This window comes from Lemur catta, chromosome 1 (genome assembly GCF_020740605.2).
Source record: "Lemur catta isolate mLemCat1 chromosome 1, mLemCat1.pri, whole genome shotgun sequence".
Taxonomy (NCBI): Eukaryota; Metazoa; Chordata; class Mammalia; order Primates; family Lemuridae; genus Lemur; species Lemur catta.
In genome coordinates this window covers 165,917,366-165,940,441 of record NC_059128.1, presented here as the reverse complement: position 1 = coordinate 165,940,441, position 23,076 = coordinate 165,917,366, and the positions used below count along the sequence as shown (strand labels likewise).

Sequence of the window (23,076 nt, the reverse complement as noted above, 5' to 3'; positions counted from 1 at the left end):
ATCTAAGAATATATTATACAAATTATTCATAAACTACTCATATACCCGTTACTAGAGGGTTGTATCTGGTGTTCTTTGTGATAAATTATAATGAGCAGGAGCATCTGAGAAATGACCCTGGAAACTCACTCTGGGTTGCCTGGACAAAGAGCTACCTGTGACCAGGAACTTCCTGCTTCTCTCGGAGGAAAAGGCTGCACCCGAATAACACCCCATGGGACCAATGGCTTCATTACACTGAAAAAGGGGCCTCCAACTTCTCTTGCACCCTTAAAACTAACAGGTTCTAGGCAGCTGGCTTTCCTAAACAACTGCTATAAACAGCAGCACACCTAGGTGTCTGTCTGTAACCCTCACTGAAAGAGTTGTTTTTGTACTAGACCTGTAAGAAGGGACAGCCACTGGGGGTGGAGGGTGAGGGTCAGTCCTCTGGAATACAAACCCACAGTGTGTAGCCAGCAGAGTGCCCTGGCCTCAATCTCTCTCTCTGTGAGGATGCTGAGAGATCAGAGAAGTCCTGTATCCTCTTCTTTGTGATCTGTGGCTCCTGAGATTCCCCAGTGAAGCCTATATTCTTTAACCCACACATGACATTGTAAAATGTATCCCAAGCCGTAGTGCACGGCAATGACCACAAACGGAACTACCTTGAATAATACTGTATTAACACTAGCTCTTCAAACTGAGTATGTGAAATTCAAATTTTAGGAACATATTTGGCTTAATAGGCAAAATTTTAAAAACTATATTGCACATTTCCATTCAATTTTAGATAATGACTCTAAGACTCAAACCATATACAGTGAGTGGCAGGAAAGATAATGTGCTTTGGTACAACATGCTTTTACCTCTAGAGCCAACTGCTGCACTTGACCAGCTCCATGGACTCGAAGAAGAGAAAATATTAACTTAAAGTGCCCAATGCATTCACTTTCAGAACCTAGGGAATAAGAATAAAATGATTGTTTTTTCTTTCTAAAGAGATGTTTTAAACTATAGACCTTCAGAAAACTGATATAAGTCTCTGATAATTCTTTCTAAACATTCGTGACATGAAGTAAGTGGACTGTCTCTAAGCAGCAGTATATCTTAAAAGGCAAAAAGACATTAGCATTTCTTAAGTTTGTTTTGTTTTCATTAGCACCCTCACCCCTATTACCCAGGCTAAAAACAAGAATTTCTATCAAATAATCCAAATACAGCTCAAAAATCTAAAGTGTAAGGTAGTAATTTTACCGTTTACCTCTAGACCGTAGGTCTAACCCCCTCAATCTAATTATATTTTGGGAGTGTTTGACATCATTTGGCTTTTAAGCAAGACTGGGTTAGAACTCTGCCACCTGAAGACTAATTACAAGCAAACAAACTGATAAACACAAACAAAGGACTCCTCCTGAAAATATATAGAAGGCAATGGCATTTCCATTCTCGCTTACTTCAAATCCTAATCTTACATAATTACTATCATTTTGTTAATAAAACAAAAATATTAAACAGTAAAGTTTTGTTCAGCATATACTACTTCTTGCTATACAGTAGTAAACATACAGTGTAATTTGCAATCTTTTGAGGCTTCTTAAGATAACTTAGACTCCTTCAACTGAAAGAGTCTGGGAATGTTTTATAAATACATTGCTTTCAAATTCATTTTCAAACCACTTCTTAATAGGTAAGAATTGTCATAAATACATTAATGACACACAAACCTTACATCTAAATTAAAAGAGAGCAAGTAATTCTAACACGTGAACTTTATAGATGCTATCAAAAGGAAATTTCTGTGTAGGCTGTTCCTTAATATTTTACAAGCTCCAAATCAACAGCCTGCTTTGCTGCAATTTCTTTCTACCTACACTAGTAATGTTCTATGCCAACTCCAAACAGTAAAAAAGGAAGTTTTCCTTGGATTTTATAACACTATCTTTAATAATAGCCCAATGTACACCAGGTGAGTAATTTTTCTAACATTTAATTACTGTTGATTATTTTATTTGAATAATTTTTTGGCAATAACCAAAAAGTCAGAATTTTAATAATACTTTAATACATCCTGAAAAGAGTAAAAAAGTACCTGAAAGATAATGTTCAATATTATCTAAAAAGACCTGGAGTCTTCAAGTAATTTAAATTGAATTTGTATTGTTTTAGGTTTTACATCCTATATTTCTTATCTAATCAAAGTTACCAAAGTTAGAATTAGAAGCAGCTTTTAGAATTTCATTAACCCATCTCCCTGGAGTCAGGCTAGAATGGTAACATTTTTGGAAATGTCCTCTTACAGATGTTCAAGAATGGGAACTCTCACCTTATTATTTCAATTTTTACACACCAAAAATTTCAGGCAATTCTTCAAAAATGTGAGTGCCCATATGCACATGGTAATGTGACCAGAAACGCGGCAAAAATTAGACCACCTAATAGATAAATCTGACTCAAGCACTTATACTTGGTATGTCAAGTATATACTATGTCAAATTTTATACTATCAAATCATTTTGTCTTTTCGACTCATGTAGACTTTTTCTCTTAAAGATATGAATTCTTCTAAACATGGTGCCTTGATCTCTATCCCTCCCTAGCCTACTGTTTATTGTAAAATTATGGTGTCAATACCCCTTAATATTATATATTATAACCAAGTATAATTTTCCCTGATAAAACTGAGAATTAGAATTTTTAGGGCTCTTCTATTGTAAGGGTCTTACTGATCCTGATCGAGGGTACGGTCACACACCTGGATTATATTTTATGACATTTCTCAGAGCCTCCAAAGCCATTTCCACTCTTGGTAAGCGGTCTCCATGTTGCTCTGACTCCACTTTTGCAGCATGTGTGATGGCCATGAATGTGTGGAGGTACTGGGCCTGCGAGCCTATATAATCCAGGAGACTTGCAGCAAACGCTTTTGGAACCTAAGTCAAGCAAACAAATATTTAATAATGTGTGTTCCTCAGAAATAACCTATAACAAAGACTCCCTAGCAAAAGAAAAAACTTCAAGCTATGGAAGTGAATAAACATGATTATAATACACATATACATGAATACACCTAGGCATTATGGGGGATGGAGGGCAGGAGACATTACTAAAAAGTGTTTCTCAACTTTCAGAGGTCTGATATATCCCATCCTCAGAACCTCAGCTAGACCTTCTGGAAAACTTGCTGTGGCTTCACTATCAGCACTTTGCTGCTTCACCTTGTACTTTTATGTTATGGAAATGGCTTCTTTCCTTAAAAATCTAACTAACCTCTGTTAGCTTCAAACTTTTCTTTTGCAGCTTCCTTACGTCTCTTGCCTTTACAGAATTGAAGAGAGTTCGGGCCTTGCTTTGGAGCAAGTTTGGGCTAAAGGGAATGTTGTAGCTGGTTTGATCTTCTATCTAGGCCACTAAAACTCTCCATATCAGCAAGAATGATGTTTTGCTTTCTTATCATTTGTGTATTTACTGGAGTAGCACTTTTAATTTCCTTCAAAAACTTTTCCTTTGCATTCACAACTGCGCTGTTTGGCACAAGAGGCCTATCTTAGCTTTTGATCTATCTTCCTCACTAAGCTTAATTACCTCCAGCTTTTGATTTAAAGTGAGAGACGTGACTCTTCCTTTCACTTGAACACAGAGAGGCCACTGTAGAATTATTAATTGGCCTAATTTCAATATTGTTGCTTCAGGGAATAGGGAGGCCCAAGGAGAGAGAGAGACGGAGGGCAGGAAGGGGAGGAGATGGCCAGTCAGTGGAGCAGTCAAAACACACATAACATTTATACATTTATCAATTAAGTTCACTGCCTCATACAGGCATAGTTTGTGACACCCCAAAATAATTATAACAGTAATGTCAAAGATCACTGATCACCATAACAGATACAATAGTAATGAAAAATTGTGAAATACTGCAAAGATTACCAAAATGTGACATGGAGACACAATTTGAGCATATATGGTTGGCAAAAATGGTGCTGACACACTTGTTTGACACAGAGTTGTCAAACCTTCAAATTATTAAAAAAAAAAAGCACTGTCTGAAGTGCAATAAAGCAAAGTGCAATAAAATGAGGTATGGCTGTAAACAGTGTGAATAAACTAGTAGCTTTCAGTAACAAACGATCAAAGGTTTCAGACAAAATTAAAAGCAGAGAGCTTACCTCTAGTTGGAAAGTAGGGACTTCATTATACACTCTAACAAAAATCTCCCCTACAATAAGTTCTTTGGCATGATCACTGTATACAAATTCTGATCCATAAGTTTTGTCACAATCACCCTTTTTCAAAAAAGAAAACAGACTGTTAGATATACATCAGAAACATTAATGTCTGATATGTAAGTATATCTATGTTCAGTTTAATAGTAGATAAGTAACTCAAGAGATCCATTCATTTTCCTGAGGGAAAAAATGTGGCGTGATACACATCATAGCACTTGATACAACTTTCCTTTACTGGGGAAAAGCAGCCGAAGTGGACAATTAAAATAAGGCTTCTGTGTACAAAAACTGGTTAAAATAGAAATCAAATATATATAAGTGGTAACAACAAAAAATCCTAATGTATTATTACATGAAATAGAATGCTGTTCTTAAATGGACCATATATTAGGTAGCAAAAAGCTATAGGCTTGATTAACACCAAAAATGAGAAATAGTGGGTTTCTATTTTGTTAATACTAAGTTATTAATATATTTCCAGAGATTCCATCAGAATAAGTTACCCAAGAATTTTATAAAACAATAACATACCTTTTTAATCATATTTTCTTGTTGAGATTCAAGAAATTCAAGTAGTTCTGCTCTTGTAGAATTGTTCCATATCAAATAGGGACTCTCTGTGTTGCTGTTAAGCATCTTCAAAATCTAGGAGACAGAGAATAACTGTCTTGTAATATTTAGTAAAAAAAAAAAAATCATTAAAATTATTTATTAAAAATGTCTACTACATGCCAACCACTGTAATAGCTGCCTTAAGTATAATGGATTTCAATAAAAAGTATCTCAATAATCTCAAGTTTTTTGGTATTATTCATTTTGCAGCTCAAAAAAACCAAGCTATGAAAGAACAAATTATTTGTATAACCAATAAGTGGTGAAAATGGGATTCAAATTGAGCCTGGTTTTAACATTCTTTACATTTATTTTGCTATGGGGAAAAGTCAATAGTTTATGTTAAAATATTTAATGAACATTCAGTAAATATAAGGTTAAAAAGAATCACACCATACTATCTTTATACACAAATAACATGAAAACAAAATCTAAGTCTTTAGGAAGCATACCCCTATGAAGGGAAATAAAATTTATGGGTTGAAAATCGGGTCAGGCTGGGCACGGTGGCTCTTGCCTGTAATCCTAGCACTCTAGGAGGCCGAGGCGGGCAGATCATTTGAGCTCAGGAGTTCGAGACCAGCCTGAGCAAGAGCGAGACCAGGTCTCTACTAAAAATAGAAAGAAATGATTTGGACAGCTAAAAATATATATAGAAAAAAATTAGCCAGGCATGGTGGCACATGCCTGTAGTCCCAGCTACTCAGGAGGCTGAGGCAGGAGGATTGCTTGAGCCCAGGATTTTGAGGTTGCTGTGAGCTAGGCTGACACCATGGCACTGTAACCTGGGCAATGGAGTGAGACTCTGTCTCAAAAAAAAAAAAAAAGAAAGAAAGTCAGTTCAGATTTTCTTGGCCTCACTCTGAGATTCAAGGCTGCATAGTAGTTCTGCAGGTATAGATTATGACTGCTTAGCCATCCAGCATACTTTCCCTCTGTTTAGGTCTCCTCCATTTTAAGCATAAACACAGACATTTGACACTTCCTTAAATGTCTGAATAAAAAACCTTTTACATTTTACATTTACAGAGCTCTATGCTAAGAGGAAAGGATATGACCTCTATATATACAAAGCCATCTAATCCTTGTTTTCAAAAGATTGAGTACTAGTAAAATAAAATGACTGAAAAAATATACGGTTAGGAAAAAATCATAAAACACTGAGACTTGACAGTTTAAATAAGCATTTCATTAAATCCAGATGGGCTTATGCCCAGCTTTAATTTTGAGGCCAGGTGCAGTGGCTCACACCTGTAATCCCAGCATTCTGAGAGGCAAAGGCTGGAGGATCGCTTGAGGCTAGGAGTTCAAAACCAGCCAGGGCAACACGGCAAGACCCCGTTTCTACAAAAAAATAGAAAAAATTAGCTGGGTATGGTGGCACTGGCCTGTAGTCTCAGCCACCTGGGAGGCTAAGGCAGGAGTTGAGCCCGGGAGTTCAAGGCTGCAGTGAGCTATGACTGTACCATTACACTCCAGCCTGGGTGACAGAGCAAGACCCTGTCTTAAATTAAAAAAAGAAAAGAAAAGTTTAATTGTGGAATGTTACCAAAGTTTGGGGGAAGGGGGACCTTTAGAAGTTAATTACCAACTTGTTGGTATTTCTGCAGACAATGTTTTTAGTCAGCAAAATGTATCACATTGATGAGCACAAAGTCCAGGAAAAGAACAAAGATCAAGAGTGGCACCCAGAGCTCTCGCCTCTTACCCAGGGGGACTGAAAAGCATGGTCCACACTGAAAACCACTCAATCACACTGGATGAAAACAAGCTGTTTAAATCCTAAAAGTAACTTAAATTTTAGAAACCTAGACTTTTTTCCTTAAAAAATAATAGGTGATCGTTAGAGAAAAGAAATATGGCCTACAACTCTGCCATGCAGGGATAACAGTAGTTAACATATTGGTATAGATCTAACAATCTTTTTTTTATACCAAAAATGGATCTAGTCTCTCCATTTAAAATCTTTTAATGTCTTTAAGTATTCTTTTACAATTAAAGGGTACACAGTAACCTACTTAATTAATGGATTTCTACAGTCTCTCTCATTCTTTAATGCTATATTCTTAGATGTTTTCTCAATGGTACTTGCAAAAGACGACAAAGAGGTCGGGAGACCTGCCAAGTCCTACTTGTTTTTGCAATGTATCTATGCAGAAATGCAGATGTGTATATGCATGTATGTGTGTGTCCATATGTACAATATGTATTTACTTTCAGGATTTCAACCCTGAGTCTGAATAAGCTAGGGCTTATGAGAAACAGCTAGAAGTAGACTCTGGATCTCCTCACTACTAGTAGTCTGCCCACTGTGATACATCATTCCAAGTGCACTCTCTTGTCCTGTCCCTTTGAGACTTAGGCTGGTAAGAATTATGGTGGACTCTACCACAGAGACTGGACTTACAACACTGATATCATTTGTGTAAATCCATAATAAACTGAATTTCTTGGTTAACAGGAAAAGTATGTGAACATTTCCAATTTTTAGGTTTCCTAGAACAATCATTATTATTGTGTTCCTTTTACTACTCAAAGGATCTTGCACCAGTCATCAAAAGCCAGGCTACCTCTGAGGCACATACCTCAGTAACGCTAACCACAGCAAGTTTTCTGGCAACATAGGGCGTTAGCATGCCAGCTAAACTTTTCCTTATGGTTGGATTTTCTGGAGTTGCTTGTTCTTCAGGCAAATACCCTCCAAGGCGACTTAGAGCATGAACACTCAGTTTGGCAAGGCTGTTGGCCACTTCCTGTTATAAAAAATTAATTCATTAAAGTATATCAGTTATCTTGTACAAGTAACACAATAACTTGGTAGAATCAAAATATGAAACATATTTAAGGAGCAGAAAGCCAACCAAAAAGGGCATAAAAGATTCCAACATTGATGTCAGAAAGTTTATGTATCAGAGCTTATTCTTTTATTTACAGGAAAGACCATCAAAATCTCTGTGCTTATTTATATCCAATGCAGTATCTCATAGGTAACTGGAAGAAGCATATTTGGGGGAAGCGTAGGGGATAAAGGATAGAAAAAATGATTTGCCTGCTAGAGGCACACAGTGACAATAAGAGCAATGAATGAAAGCAAACAGGAAAGGAAAGACAGATAAGAGATCTATATAACAATCAGACAAATACTCAAGTGTTTGGGGGAGCTAGCCCCAATTGCTTGATGGCATCATTCTATTTCCCTGTGTTACACAATCATAATTTTGCAATCATAAAACTGAGTAATTAAGAAAATATTATGTCCAGTATATGCTATTCCAAAGTCCCTTCTTCAAGCATAAGCAGTTAAGATGAAAAGTTCTGGGGCTTAAAGAACAATAAATTTAGTTATCTATCTTAAAAACAGTTTGTCCCCTGAAGGATGTGGATAGCTGAAGCCTTGCCTCACATAAATTTATCATCAAGCTATGGTTTGGGTTCAAATTCAACATTAAAGCAATGTTCAAGTTACCTGCTGATTTGTTTCTTCACTTTTCTGAATGCCACTCTCTTCTAGTGTGTAGTCATAATTAAATAAAAAACCAAGCAGATGCCACAAAATTCCAGCCTGAAATAGGTGTGTTTGTAGCCAGAAATCCACAGCAAAAGAACTGACACACTCTACCCCAAGAGCGGCCACCCGTGGAATGCTCTGAGAGAATAAAAGTGACAAAATTTAATTACACAATTTAAAAAAAAAGCTCCCAAGAGAAATGGGTTATAAATGTATGTCAAGCAAACTACTTTACTTTGCTAAATATTGATCTCCTCTTATATATTCAATTCCAATTTAAATCTGAATCCTACATCCTTTAAAGCCTAAAATAAAAAGTGACCTTATGATGAGATATCAGAGTTACTATCTTTGAGACTCGTATCCAAAGACTTGGGAATACAGTTTTCCCTGTTTTATTTCTTGCATTTTTTTTTTTTTTTTTGGAGACAGAGTCTCACTCTGTTCTAGAGTGAGTGCCGTGGCATCAGCCTAGCTCACAGCAACCTCAAACTCCTGGGCTCAAGCAATCCTTCTGCCTCAGCCTCCTGAGTAGCTGGGACTACAGGCATGCGCCACCATGCCTGGCTAATTTTTTCTATATATATTTTTAGCTGTCCATATAATTTCTTTCTATTTTTAGTAGAGACAGGGTCTCGCTCTTGTTCAGGCTGGTCTCGAACTCCTGAGCTCCAACGATCCGCCCGCCTCGGCCTCCCAGAGTGCTAGGATTACAGGCGTGAGCCACCGCGCCCGGCCTCTTGCATTTTTAATTTTTAAAAATAGTCAGTAGCAACTCACAAGCTAGTGATCTTAAGCACGTCAATGATACCTTTTGTGCAGGTATGAGGATTTATTTCTTTATATCAGAGTTTGTATTCTTATCAATACTTCCAAGGACATCAAGTAGATATAGTTGAGGAGCTATTTTCATCAGATTCCTTACTTCTAGATACCTTAGTCCCAGATCAGCACCTCAATTCTGTTCAACACAACTCTCGCTCTACCCAGTTATTTAAGAAATCTCTCCCTCCTTCCCGGTCACCTATTGCATCTACCGACAATCAATTTACCTCAACAGTTTTGGATTGGGAGGAAATCGTAAGCTCTCAGATCCCTGCATTTCCCCCCAGGCAGTGCCTGAACTCCAAGTTTCAGATTTTACATGGCTTTTTGCTTTTTATTAGATTTATTTAGTCCAGCTCTCTTTTATCCCTGCCCCTCTTCTAAATGTTCAGGTGGGACCCACTTTCCCTTAGATGTGTCACTCTAGTCTTATTTTTTATGGGTCAGCCTAGAAACAAAGCCTTCATTTACAGTAAGAATTCTGTGAAAAGTGCTTAAGAACCAAATAATTTATTTTCAAATGATTTTGAAAAAAACACCTGCTTATAAATTGGGACTGGCTATTTGACAAGAAAACCCTTTGCTGCCTTGTATCCAGAAAGCATTGAAGATCAACTCTACCTTGCCAAAATACAGCACCCGACAGAGATCTTTGATGATGCTGGGCATTTCTGTGATCTTCTCTCTGCATTCTTCAAACTGAGCGGCCACACTATAGCATTTACTTATGTGTCCACACACCTGCAGACATCAAAATAGAGTCACATGTATATTCCTTATTTAAGACATAGTGGAAATCAAATCAGCAGAAATTTGTGAATAACACTTAATAGGATATATGCTGCTCCAAAATTAAACAGAATATTTTTACTGGATCACTTGTCTTTCTCATTAAGATTTCCTACAGATGCCCAGGTTGGCAAACCACAGCCACTATGGCCCAAGGGCCAAAGTGACCACAGGACTGTTTCTGTGTTGCCAGGGTGCTAAAAATGGTTTTTATATTTCTAAAGGGTTGTAAAAAAACACAAAAGAAAATGTAACAGATACTGTATGAAGCCTGAAAGCCTCAAATATTTACCTCTGGACCTTTATTTAAAGAATTTGCTGGCCTCTAGATTAAGGTATTTTTGTTCATCTTATTAACATGGCAGAATATTACAATTCTATTTATGTAATGAACTTCAAAATAGAGGATAAAATTTAAAAGCCAGTGCTTAATTGTTTTATATTCTAAATTTTGCTAGCATAAGTAAAAAGCCACATAGAAAGACATGTTCTACAAAGATCTTAATGAATTCCTGATGACTTTCTATCAAATAATTCAATATAAACTTAACAAAAATTAGACCAATAATAGGGATAGGGGAGTGAGGTGGTGGAAGATATGGGAAACAACAATGGCAGAATGACAAATGTTTGAAGCTGGGAGTAATGGAGACATAAGGATTCAGTATACTATTCTCTACTTTAAGGAAAAAAATCAAGCCAATAGATCACAAGTGCTTTAGTGCAGTAATTCTTAAACTATCATATACAGATCAGTAGCATCAGTGCCACCTGGAAACTTATTAGAAAAGCCTATTTTCAAGGCCCCCACCCCAGACCCATTGACTCAGAAACTCAGGGTGGGGGGGGCAGTGGGGCTCAGCACCCTGCATTTTAATGAGCCCTCTGGTTGATTCTCATATATGTTAAAGTCTGAACCACTGGTCTGGTGTAACTTTCTTGGAACCACAGGTCTTAGCCTCACCTGTACTGACATGTCACTCGGTTTACTAGAACGATTCAAGACAGCCACACAGCGACTAAATGCCTCCTGTAACACCTGCAGAGAAAGAAGTCAGCTATTAACTCTCCATTTTGATTTGAACTCTAAAAGTCCTTTTCTAGCAGAAATAAAATATAAATAATCTTCTAATGTCACTTAGTTGGTACATAAATGTTTGTTCAATTAACATTTGTAAAATAAACAAGTATACGAAGGGCTCCTAAAAGTGTCTTTTTAAGCATTCCTAATAAGCTACTTTGTAAGCAATATTACCTTTACCAGTTTTGAACCCAATACTTAACTCAAATTATGAAACAGAGTTCCATTTCTACCTTTAATTTTGGTATGAGAATACAGAGAATATAATATTGCATTACCTGCTGGAATAAATTAAAAGAAGACACTGTATCATCTACATTTGTACTTGGTACATTCTCTATTGCTAGGAGTCAGATAATGTGTCCAAATGAGCTTAAAGATAAGCCTAAAGGTCACCCATATCACCTCTATTCCATTCTCCCTTCTGAGCTCTTCAGCATTGAGGGCTGAACAGTTAACAGTATGGAAAGCCAGCTCCGCAGCAGCAGGCAACAATGGTGATTCTTTTGAGAAAAGGAGGTCATCTGAAGTTTCCATTGTTATAGTCCTAATTAGCATGGGGTATCCTGCATATTTATAAGGCTGTAAATCTGAAAAACCCAAAGGTTAGTGTTGAGAAAACAAAAGACAAAACAAAAACTGATCACGCTATTGTTTTAATTTTGACACCATGCTCAATTATGTTGTCTTAAAAAAAAATAAAAATGATAAAATATTCAACTTCTTAAATGTCTCCTAATTCCAGTTTTTTTTAAAAAATTAATACTAGTAGAAAATCCCTTGGGTGTTTCCTTTTTAGCAAACTTATTTGATTTCTTTAAAATATTTCCACTAGAAAATAATATTTTCTGGTAAATTAACTGCCCTTGGTGTATAGTTGTTTTGATCCTTTGCAGAATACCTACTTTTTATGTTGTCCATGTGATCTTTGTAACTTTTCACCTGGTCATAGACAGCAAGATATAGTGAATGCACCAGAAATTGCACTAACGTTCATGATACACACCTCTTTATAAAGAATAAAGATTGTGAGAAGACATTTTATTTAAATGAGAGTGAATATTTTATATTAACCTTTCTAGATAACAAGTGCCTTTTTCTATTTAACCAGTTACCTTAAAATAAACATTCAAAAATACTGAATATAATTTATTAATAGAAGTACAAAATAAAAAGTTAATTTATTAACTGTATTTAGCTAATTCTACATTTCGATAAGTTTAGAAGTGAAAGCTGGCATATATATGTGCCCAATTACTGTTCTTTTCATCCTTTTTTAAAAAAAAACTAAACTATTATGCAGAAATATGTAAATTAATTGGCTATTACATTAAAAGTAACTCTGCAATTTCACTTGAAATCTGCATAAAGCTTTTTACCTTTTAAGGATGATCAATAATCTGCCTTAAATTGAAATTCATTTCTAAACTGGCTTAAAAAAAGGTCCCTTGGAACTGGTCCTAATTTTCCTAACACATACATATATGTGAGAAGAAAAAATAATAAATTAATTTTAAGTCCTATCAGATCAGGACCCCCACCCCACAGCTTATTGGGTATAAATCCCCTTTGGAAAAAGCAGAAGACAAGCTTGATAACAGGGATGGCTAATATAGCTATCAGCCATTAAAAAATAAACAAGTGTTTTGAAAATGGTTTCTAAATTCATTCTCATTAGCAGTAAATGCCATCTAACTAAAATGTTTTACAATGTGTTCTGTTCAATTCATATACAAAAAGTAAATCAACTAATTAATCACTGCTCTCTTAAATGATACAACTGCTATATCCTCAGGCTATCTCCTCCAATAATTCAACTGTAACTCCATCTTTTCTCTTCAATTACCCAACATTCCTCATGCTTATCTTAAATCCCCACTGTTCTTTCTTCCTTTTCTCTCAATATCATCCTGTAACAAATTGGTCTCCCATTTTGTGCTGTAAGCCAAGTTCAGTTCCCATGCCAATGACATCTGCCATATTGAACCTAACCCCTCGTCCCTAAGAAAGCCTTAAATGTTTTCAACATACTTCTGGCTTTCTGGGCTGCTACTGTTAGGGCTACCATAAATGGCTCTAGAAACATGTTGGACAATCCTCTACCCTGAAATTACACTTAATTCATCTATACCAGTGTTTTACAAACTGTCCCACAAGGGCCTTGATAGCTACAACAGGAAATGGGAGGTGTGAAGAGAAGTATATGACCATTTAAAAAGTCTGTACTGCTTTTAAAAACCTTAACATTCTTGGTGTTTTCAACCTTCAGAGGGTTCTGGAGTTATAATAGACATAGTCTTTTATATGTCATTTAAGAACATTAAATGATCTTTAAATTCCAGATTCCATTTTAGATACCATTTAATATATTTGCTGCTAAATGGCAAAACACAAAAACCAGGTAACCCCGTAGAAAGAAATGTCACTCGGGAAGGAATCATTAAAACTCACTGGAAATGCAAAATATTGAAAAACATACGTACGACGGGAAAGGTATAAAACAAACAATATTTTGGGTCTTTCTTTAGAAGACTACTCTTTTTCTGTCTCTAAAATGTGATTCTACGAGTCTTTTGCAATAATAATTCTAAATCTATTAAAATATGCTGAGGAAAGAAGTAACCTGGAAGGATTAGCTGGAGGATAAATTAAAACCTAAGAATAACAGAGGCCTTACCTTCTTTATGACGGTTGAAGAGGATGCTCTGTGTTTTCAGAATTAAAATTATGTTCTCCGGATCTGGCCCATCCACTATTTTTGCTGATTTGGTACATAAAAATTCATATGCTTTATTTACTTTTTCAAACATATCCTGTATATAACCAAGCATAATTAAATTTTAATTTGGAACATCTCAAATTACAGCTTAAAACAGGACACAACTGGTTTGTATTTTACCAATAACTTCTTTAGTTATTATTTTTATATTTTACATTAAGGAATTCATTCCAACTGTAATCCAGCTGGTATACTGTTAAGGTGAAAGTAATTTTTTTTTTTCCAAGTAGCACTTAGTGATCTCAATACCATTTACTGAAAAATTCTTCAAATAAGAATTTCAAAATGTATCTTTAGGCCGGGCATGGTGGCTCACGCCTGTAATCCTAGCACTCTGGGAGGCCGAGGCAGGTGGATCGTTTGAGCTCAGGAGTTCGAGACCTGCCTGAGCAAGAGCGAGACCCCGTCTCTACTAAAAATAGAAAGAAAATGAACTGGACAACTAAAAAATAGATAGAAAAAATTAGCCGGGCATGGTGGCACATGCCTGTAGCCCCAGCTACTCAGGAGGCTGAGGCAGGAGGATTGCTTGAGAAGGAGTTTGAGGTTGCTGTGAGCTAGGCTGATGGCACGGCACTCTAGCCCAGGCAACAGAGTGAGACTCTGTCTCAAAAAAAAAAAAGTATCTTTAAATAGATCATATTAAGCTCTTTAGTTTTTGACCTAATGTAACAAAAATTATGATAACAGCTACTCTTTATTGAACACTATACCAGGCACTGTGCTAAATGCTATTATTTCATTCAATCCTCAAAACAGCCATATGAGGTGTATACTATTAATGTCCTCATTTTTCACATGAGGATATTGTAACTTAGAGATAGTAAGTAACCTGCTCAAGGACACAAAGTCAACTGGTGGCAGCACTAAGACTTACACCAGGTCTGACTCCTAAATCCATCCTCTTAAACTACTGTAGTATATGATGTTCCATTGATCTATATATTGATTCTTATGTATCATATTGTTTTATTATTATAGCTTTATGAAGTGTTTTAATATATGGTAGGTTAAGCCTGGCAATTTAATAATTGATTTCAAAATTTCTTCATATCTTGAGTATTTTTTCTCCCAGACGAATGTGAATTACTATGAGGTTCTCAAGAAAAGCCCAGGCTTTTGATTAAAAATGCCTTAAACATAAAAGTGGTATCTTTTCAATGTCAAGTCTTCCCATTCAGAAATACTGTTTCCCATGAAAACCATTGACCTTGAAATCAGTGGAAATTATTCCAAGTTTCTAGCAATAGACTATCAGTTCTAGTTTTAGTGGTTCTTATATGATTTCATCTTTCATGAGTCTTCGCTGGATGAGGTAGGATCAGAGAACGCTGGCAGCAGATGATTTAAAATCTGAACCAAATTTTCCACCTCTTTAGTTACAGTGATAGGAAGTTGTATGTCATTAGAAAAAAATACATAAACTGCCCAAAGCAATCTCAATGGCAAATGCATCACCTACAAACGAATTAACTTTACTCATATTCCTAATTTTCAATTATTCTTGTGATTGCCCATTAGCCCATTAGAGAGAGAATAAAACCCATAAGTTACTAGTCACAAGGGCAGCCCTTCTGGTAAACTGAGGGAGAACCATTCATGTACAAAACATGAGCATGTGGCTAGAAGTTTATTAAACATACACTGGGAGTATATTATAAGGCAGATACTGGCACAGAAGGTGTTATCTTTTCTCCTCCTAATAATAGAGCAAAAACAAATCAATCCAAAAGCCCTAATTCCAAAGGCAGTACATACCCTCCCTTCAGGATTCTTATCAGGGTGATACTTTTGTGCAAGTCTGAAGTAAGCTTTTCTAATCTTGCTCTCATCATGCCTGTTAAACAGGAAAACTTTTATGAATACAGTAAGGTACAAGAAAAAAACATTTACATAATCATCTAAAATGATGTTTTAAGAACCTTACTTATATCAGGAATTGTATGTGATCATCTATTAATGATTAATAGGCATCAAATTAAACCAGTAAGAATTAAGATTATTTTTATATGTTATCTTTACAGGTGAAAGACAAACCCTAAAAGTTCCCTATGCAAAGTTACCGTTCACTTTAAATTATAAAACCACATTTGGGAGTTTGAAGAACTAAGAAATATTTTTTAGAAAACCAAAAGCCACTAACTTGTTAAAATTTTCAAAATGCCAGGTCCAATCTGTATTTCTAAGTTTTTATATCAGTCTTGCCAAAAATGTACAATTTTAGTCTATACTTAAGAAAATGGCTTTTAAATCATTTTCTCTAACATATCTAGTCTACTATAAAACTTCATTAATAAGGTAAATCTGCATTTTTTTCATAATCTGTCATTTAGTGTCCTAGGCATATTGCTATCAAATCTCTCCCTCATGCATAACACAAATTGTAAGACAAAGGGGGAAAAAAATATGTGAGTGATTACCATGTGTCAGATACAGTGCCAGGTACTCTGCATACATTATTTCAATTAACAGAAAAAAATGAATGAACCAGCAAGAACAGAAGAATACAGTTTGGCTAATAAATGTGCAATAAATGAAAGTTGCATGGATATAGTTCCATATGGTTATTCCCATAGGGATATGTATCAAAGAATAGGCAAAAATTTTTAAAATGGTTGGTTTAAATATAATTTAGTCTTTGACAGTAATATTTTAAGGTAAGGTAGACATTTGCCATTATGAAATAACTGAAAATAACTCACAGCCCCTGTCCTTGAGGCAGATTAAGCACTTCATAAGCATCATCTATTGACATTGTAGGTGGCTTCTTTTCTACTTCCTTCTTCCAGGCATCAAGGGTATCTTTTAGAAGCTTAACCTTAAAGATAGAGGATTAAAACTTTTATCTGTTAAAGTAATGCTATTGCAGAATATAATTTTTAAGTCATAGAATTCTTGTGCTGTATTTATCTAAAATGACACTTCTAGGCTATCTAGCACTTTCTGAAACACATATAAGCAAAATCACCTTTTTAGCACTGTTGTATAGTTCGGTAGCAAGGTTATCTGTTATAGCCTACATTACTCTATTTTTTAAGTCATATTTTTTGTTCTCTGCCAGTTTGTGTCTCTATCTGTAATTTTAAAAGAAACATTAAGAAAATATAAAAAGCTTTGAAATTAGTAGATGATAAATACACTGTCATAAGAAAGCAAGCACTACGTATTGTGCATGCTTCTTAAGGTGATCTGACATATTTATCAATCAGTATGATAGCATTCAAACAAATGTAGGGGACAGTGAACACAAGGGAGTCTGGGTGGCAAGTGGGAAGAAAAGAGTGAATACTTATTGCATACTTATATGGCAAGGAGCTAGGTACTTACAGAATGTGCAAATTTAATTCTTGTATAAAATCTCAATAATACATGAAAACACTGAGATTCTGAGAGATAGCTACATGCTTCCCAGTTAGTAAGTGGTGGAGCTGAATTCAAACCTAGGTCTAAAACGCCCATACTTTTTCTACTATCTCATGTTGAACCCTGAACAAGTGCCAATGTTTACCTGACTTTATTTGGTCACTGCACTGTGAAGAGAAAGTGACTTGTGGTACAAATGGCAATTGTTCTGAAATCTTTTAGATAGTAATAGTATAACCTCTGCTACAGTAACAGAATAACATGGGCACCTAGGTCCCTATAGGTATCCAAAGGCTCAGATTAGAGAAGTCCCAAGGACACTGTGGACAGGTAGACAGCAAATACTACTTTACAAAAGAGCAAGTCATACTTAATGCCTCTTATATGTGCCAGGAATTATGCTTATGTGAATTCTTGTTTAATCTTCACGACTACCACCAGAGATAGCTATTGTTACTACCACGATTTTAGAGATGAGAACTGAGGCTTAGAGAAGTCAAGCCATGTACTGAATGTTAAATAGTTATTAAAGGCCCAGATGAAACTCAATCCCAGATTGGCTAACTCTACCTGTGAGCTTAATCAATCTGCTATAAAGACTAGCTCTCACCAAGCTACTCTGGTATATAATTGTGTTATTTGCATGAAATTTGTTTTGTCTTTGTCACAAAAGATCAAGATTATAAAGTTCTTAATACTCCCTCAAAAAATTACTGATCGGTTTGAGATTTCTAATATACTGCAAATCTCAGTGTTACACAGTGCTTAGTTCTTAAGAGGGAATACTAAGGAAGCTATTATCCTTCTTATCACAGGAGGAAGAAATACCCAGAAGCGATTAGAGGCTATTTTTATAGCTTAAGAATGCACAAATTAAACTGCTGACTTACCGGGTCTTTAATTGGCCAATCTGGAAACCGGAGTGTATCACAAAGTTGTTTGAGGTAATAAATATTACAAAATAGTTCATTTTCTAGTTGTGGATAGTTGATAACAGGGATGGGACAATATTGATAAAGTGCTCTTGTGTTACTCTGAAGACGAGGTGTGAAATCAGCAAGATGGGCAGCAATCTTCTCTATCATGAGGCGCCTACAATTATAAAAACCTCGATTCATGCATTATGAAGGAATTATTTTATTTTAAAGAGATGGTTAAGATAACCATACAAGAGAATTACGTGGATCACCTTCAGAATAACTTAATTATTGGCCTAAAATGAGAGCTTATAAGCATGTTACTCAGGGTATGCTAATCTTATTGTATAAAAATACTCAGTGGAAGTAAATTGATCTATAATAGCTATAAAGATCATACAGAAAGGGACTGATACTCCCAGTCCTTCCTATAAAAAAAATCAGCCATTAGACATGGCACTTGAATGTGTGAGGGTACAGCCAGGGAACTCAAGGTCGCTGTCACCCCAAAGCAGCTCACTACATGGCATTTATTTTAATTAACTTACTAGAGTCTAGGACCTGGCTCTCAGCTAAGCAGAAACTTGTTTTGGTCAGCACACAGAGAGATATATCTTTTCAATGGGAACTCATATTAGACAATCTCAGGAGAAAAAAAATTAGAAGAACTGTGTTGCCAATTTATTCATATTCCTATACATTTTTTCCCAGTGAAAAATATGACTTCCATATAGAATATATTCAAATCGATGGCTAGCACATGCCAAGCCTATAGGTCAACCTACCTGAGAAGTCCAATGATAAGCAGCAGGTAGTATGGTGAGTGTGAAGTCAGCCTGAAGGGGGTGAATAATTGACTCAGGAGATCTAATACCATCTAGCTAAGAGAATTCAGGGGTTCTCCACAGACGCAGCCTTGACATTGAAACTATTCATGTCAAGTCATTTTCTGGACAGCACCTGGCTGGACATTGCCATTTGCTCCTGGGCCTTTCCTTTTTCTTGATCTCCACAGGCTTCTCCCATGGCACTCCCCTCCTAATAAGGACATTCCTTAGGAATGCTAACCTGCAGGTTAAGGTCAAAACATGCTAGCCAGGGAGTCCTCATTCTGAAATAATTTGGGGTTTCTCTGGTTTGATTCACTCATCTAAACTATGTTGTTATAGCTTTTAATTAGTGGACTACAGTCCTATTTCCAAATACCTAGCAGGTATGTCTTGATTTTATCCCTATATATTCCCTATATACATATTACCAGTTCATTGTCTAAAATCTTACCAGTTCTATAAATTCATTTAAGAGGCACCAGTGGTAGTATTCCCTGTCCTTATACAAAACTCTGTTAGGTTAACAGTAATTTTGTCAAGCCACGTCAGAATTGAAAAAAGCGCAAGGCCTTGTGAAAACCCATCACTTGATTTGGCATCAATGACCATTATCATTTTAGACTAATGAAAACATTTCTTTTAATAGAAGTCAAACCAGATGGCAAGTAGCAAAAATTCTGAGTATAAAATACAAACAAACAACTGGTAATTTACCTCATTTCACTGCTCCAGATTGCTTCTGGAGTATCAAATTCTCCTAGAAAAATCTCAGAAAACTTTTCAGGTTCATAATTTTCTAAGTAACAAACCATTGCTTCAGGTAGGATGTGCCCAAGTATACTTCTTTGAAAAATATCTTGTCCTTTTGTCTTTAAAACAAAACAAAATGTAGTCAGAAACACTAAAATTATCTTTCAATTTTCTAATAAGTGACTTACGGTTAGAGAAAATTTTAAGAAAAGAAATACAACTGTTTTTATGCTATGGGAATTTAGACGGAAGCATGCCAAATGTGAAGTGGAAGGTGGCCAGCACAAACCAGCTTAGCAGATCTCCAAGGCAGAACCGACAGCCTCCAGCCCTGCAGCAGTCTTAACTTCAAGTGTTAGGTGCTGCCAACATTATTTAGGATGACTGGCCTTTGACCGTGGGTAACAGTAATGGTCAACACAAGGAAGATCTTGTGAAGATTTACATCGGTTATCCTGCATTACATTGATGGCTACAGTTCCCACCTATACCTGGTTCTGTTTTAAAAAACAAGTCAGTCTAGACGATCTGAAAAAAACCTGCCCTCATGAAATGTGACTTGGGTTTAGATAGAGAATTTCTACTCAAAAATAATTATAATTACCTAAATTAAGAAGTCCTTATCCTCTGGCTGGCCAAATGGAGTTAGGATAATGATCATACATTACCACAGTAAATTTTTAAACTCATTTCTTTACCTGATAGAAATAAAATCTTAAAGACTAGTATTTTAATACATAAATAAATGCTTTTCTTATTTCCTTCTAGGCAAATTTAGATGTTTTATTTATCTAGAATAGGACAAAGAGACAGAGGGAAAAACCCTAAATATGGCTTAACCACTTGGTGCAAAGAAAAATTAGAAAGGAATATTTTTCTCTGCCCAGTTATAGGGATAAAAGAAAAAGAAAAGAAAAAATTTAAATAAAATTATAAAAAGAAAAAAAAAGAAAGGAATATTTTTAGGCTTTTGGCTAATAAAATAATAGACAACTATCTATTAAACTTATGGGTGAAGAATTGGTTGTTTTGTTCTTTAGAATACTATTATTTGTTAATTCTTATATCTAGAATTCTGCTATAAACACTGTTTTGCTGTAATTATTCAAAACACTGTTAGGGTAAATGACATGTCATTTCTAATATTATAAAATTTGAAAAAATATATAATGTATAAATGTACAGAAATAAAGGAAGAAAAAAGAATGCCCCAAATGCCTAATACTGCATTAAGGTACTATCATTAGAGAATTTTCTCTTTTTATTTTTTTAATATTCTCATTTTCTATTTGTATAAAGCTGTGGAAATTATGCTGCCATGGGCATCACTTTAATATTATTAGACAAATGAATTACTTTCTAGGGCTTTCCTAGCTGCTCTAGAAAACATACAGTTTAGTCTAGTGTCTCCTGACAAAACAGTGCAACATTCTTTGTTAGTCTCCTAAACAGTAGTCTGGTTTTAGTATATCATTCTGCTCTTGACAAAATCCCCCCAAAACCTAAAAACACCCTTCAGTTATGTTTTGACAGTAAGCATCTCTTTGCAAAATGTAGGTATAAAGTCTCAGGTTGTCAAAGCTGCCTAGGTAAGTCTCATTCTTTTTTGAACTCCTAGTTTTCCTCTTCAGTAAAATGACAAGAACACATGAGAGCAGAGCATATAAAAAACTGAGTAGCTTCAAAAAAGACACCTACACTCTGCCACCTTGGGATCCAAACAAAAAAAAGGCTGACGTCCTCCTGAATCATAGCTGACCATATGAGACTCAAGTATGTAATGAATTATTTGTGCAAATCACTAACTTAAATCTTATACAAAGAGAACAACTTACATTCACAGGGGTATCAGGTTATAATTCACAGCTTTTAATATTAAGTCTAAAGGGTTGGCAACATTTATTGTCATTTAAAAAGATTAGCTGAGACTTTCTATGTGCAAGATACCACAAAAAATGTAAAAAAAATGAATAAAACAATACCTGCCCTCAAGCACTTATAATCTGGTAAACATACATAGCTCAGGAACTTTATAGTGCCAAGACAGCATACTCAGGGTTAAGTATTCAGATGATTGATCTGACTTACCTCCTCTGACTTAAAAGCCTGTTTGGTATGTGTGTATTTTAAAAACCTAGAAAGAAAAATAAACAACCTGTGAGATCCAGAAACTGATTTAGGTTTAGCAACCTCAATTTTCTTCAGATCTCTGACAGATAAATAAAAGGTAACTCACATTTATATTCCCAAATTATTTAATTTCTGATTAAGGCAAGAATGTAAATGAAATAGAAAAAATTTTAAAGTACAGTCATATTAAAGATATGTAACAATATAAAAAATTACTCAATTTTAAGAAAAAAGTAAAATATTAATCTATATGTATAATATAAATAGTTATATTAAATGCATATATTCATATGCTAAATAATAATAGAATTCTTATGTTAGATGTGGTAAATTGGTACAATTCTGAGTAGTTTCTCCCCTATTCCTTTATTTTCCAAATCTTCAGACATGTGGTTAAACTGCTTTTACAATGAAAAGTTTAATAAAAACAATGACATACTCACAAAAAATTCAATTAAATAAATCTGGCCATGTACAATTCAAATAATAATTTTAAACACATTACCCTTAAAGTTCTTACCGAGCAATAGGAAGCACATTGGAGCCTGTGTACATCATGATAAAGAAAAACACTCCGCTCAGATAAAGACGGGGTAATTGCGGGTTATCTTGCATGATATGGTATAACAAAATAGCAACCTTCTCAACAAGGATAGGGTCAAAGGTCAACAGTAGCTGAAAAAAGAAAATGTTTTGGTCATTGGGTTGTAAAACACTTGTAGTATCATAATTCATTTTAGGTTTATGCATTTCACATGCTGAAGTTATATAGTTTCTTACGTAAGTGGGATTCACTAAGCTGGTCTACTAGATCCACAACAGATTGGAAAATGATTCATTCTACAAAATGTAATGCAGAGATAGTCAAATATCAATTGAGAACTGGCCAAAAATTATTCAGAAAAAAACAAAACATGCCTCGAGCTAGTTTTGTCATGATGTTATAAGGTAAAATTGGTTCTTGTGTGAGAATCTTCCTAAACAGACTTCTCTGGATTAGCTTCAGTTCAGTTGAGTTGACATGAAAAATCCCCTGAAGGCTACTTGAGAACTTGAGGAGACAAAACAACTATCAGTAAACAGCACTAAAAAGTAGATCTAGAAGTGCAAGTAAAAGGTAAGAGGGTAAACAAGCACCAGAAGTACCAGGAGTACTTCGACTACTAGAAAGTACCAAAAGATGTAGCCTTTAGAGATCTGAGCTAAGTATACCGAAGGGAATTTCTGGGACCACTGTAATGAATCTGGACTAGTAAGAAACCATACAGAATTGCTATGAATAAACAT

General features: G+C 35.3%; 1 protein-coding gene across 1 annotated transcript in view; it reads right to left on the bottom strand.

Annotated features, from left to right (window-relative positions):
- DNAJC13 (DnaJ heat shock protein family (Hsp40) member C13) overlaps nt 1-23,076 on the bottom strand; it is a 114,704-nt gene that overhangs the window by 24,278 nt on the left and 67,350 nt on the right. Inside the window, exons 30-45 of the mRNA XM_045538762.1 lie at nt 22,310-22,464; nt 21,748-21,793; nt 19,624-19,778; nt 18,053-18,254; nt 16,502-16,617; nt 15,558-15,636; nt 13,698-13,833; nt 11,426-11,610; nt 10,904-10,978; nt 9,772-9,891; nt 8,284-8,463; nt 7,403-7,570; nt 4,737-4,850; nt 4,146-4,262; nt 2,735-2,912; nt 849-940 (exon numbers count right to left, since the gene is read on the bottom strand). Of these exons, the coding sequence (XP_045394718.1) occupies nt 849-940; nt 2,735-2,912; nt 4,146-4,262; nt 4,737-4,850; nt 7,403-7,570; nt 8,284-8,463; nt 9,772-9,891; nt 10,904-10,978; nt 11,426-11,610; nt 13,698-13,833; nt 15,558-15,636; nt 16,502-16,617; nt 18,053-18,254; nt 19,624-19,778; nt 21,748-21,793; nt 22,310-22,464 (2,118 nt within the window). The remainder of the gene's footprint in view (nt 1-848; nt 941-2,734; nt 2,913-4,145; nt 4,263-4,736; nt 4,851-7,402; nt 7,571-8,283; nt 8,464-9,771; nt 9,892-10,903; nt 10,979-11,425; nt 11,611-13,697; nt 13,834-15,557; nt 15,637-16,501; nt 16,618-18,052; nt 18,255-19,623; nt 19,779-21,747; nt 21,794-22,309; nt 22,465-23,076) is intronic.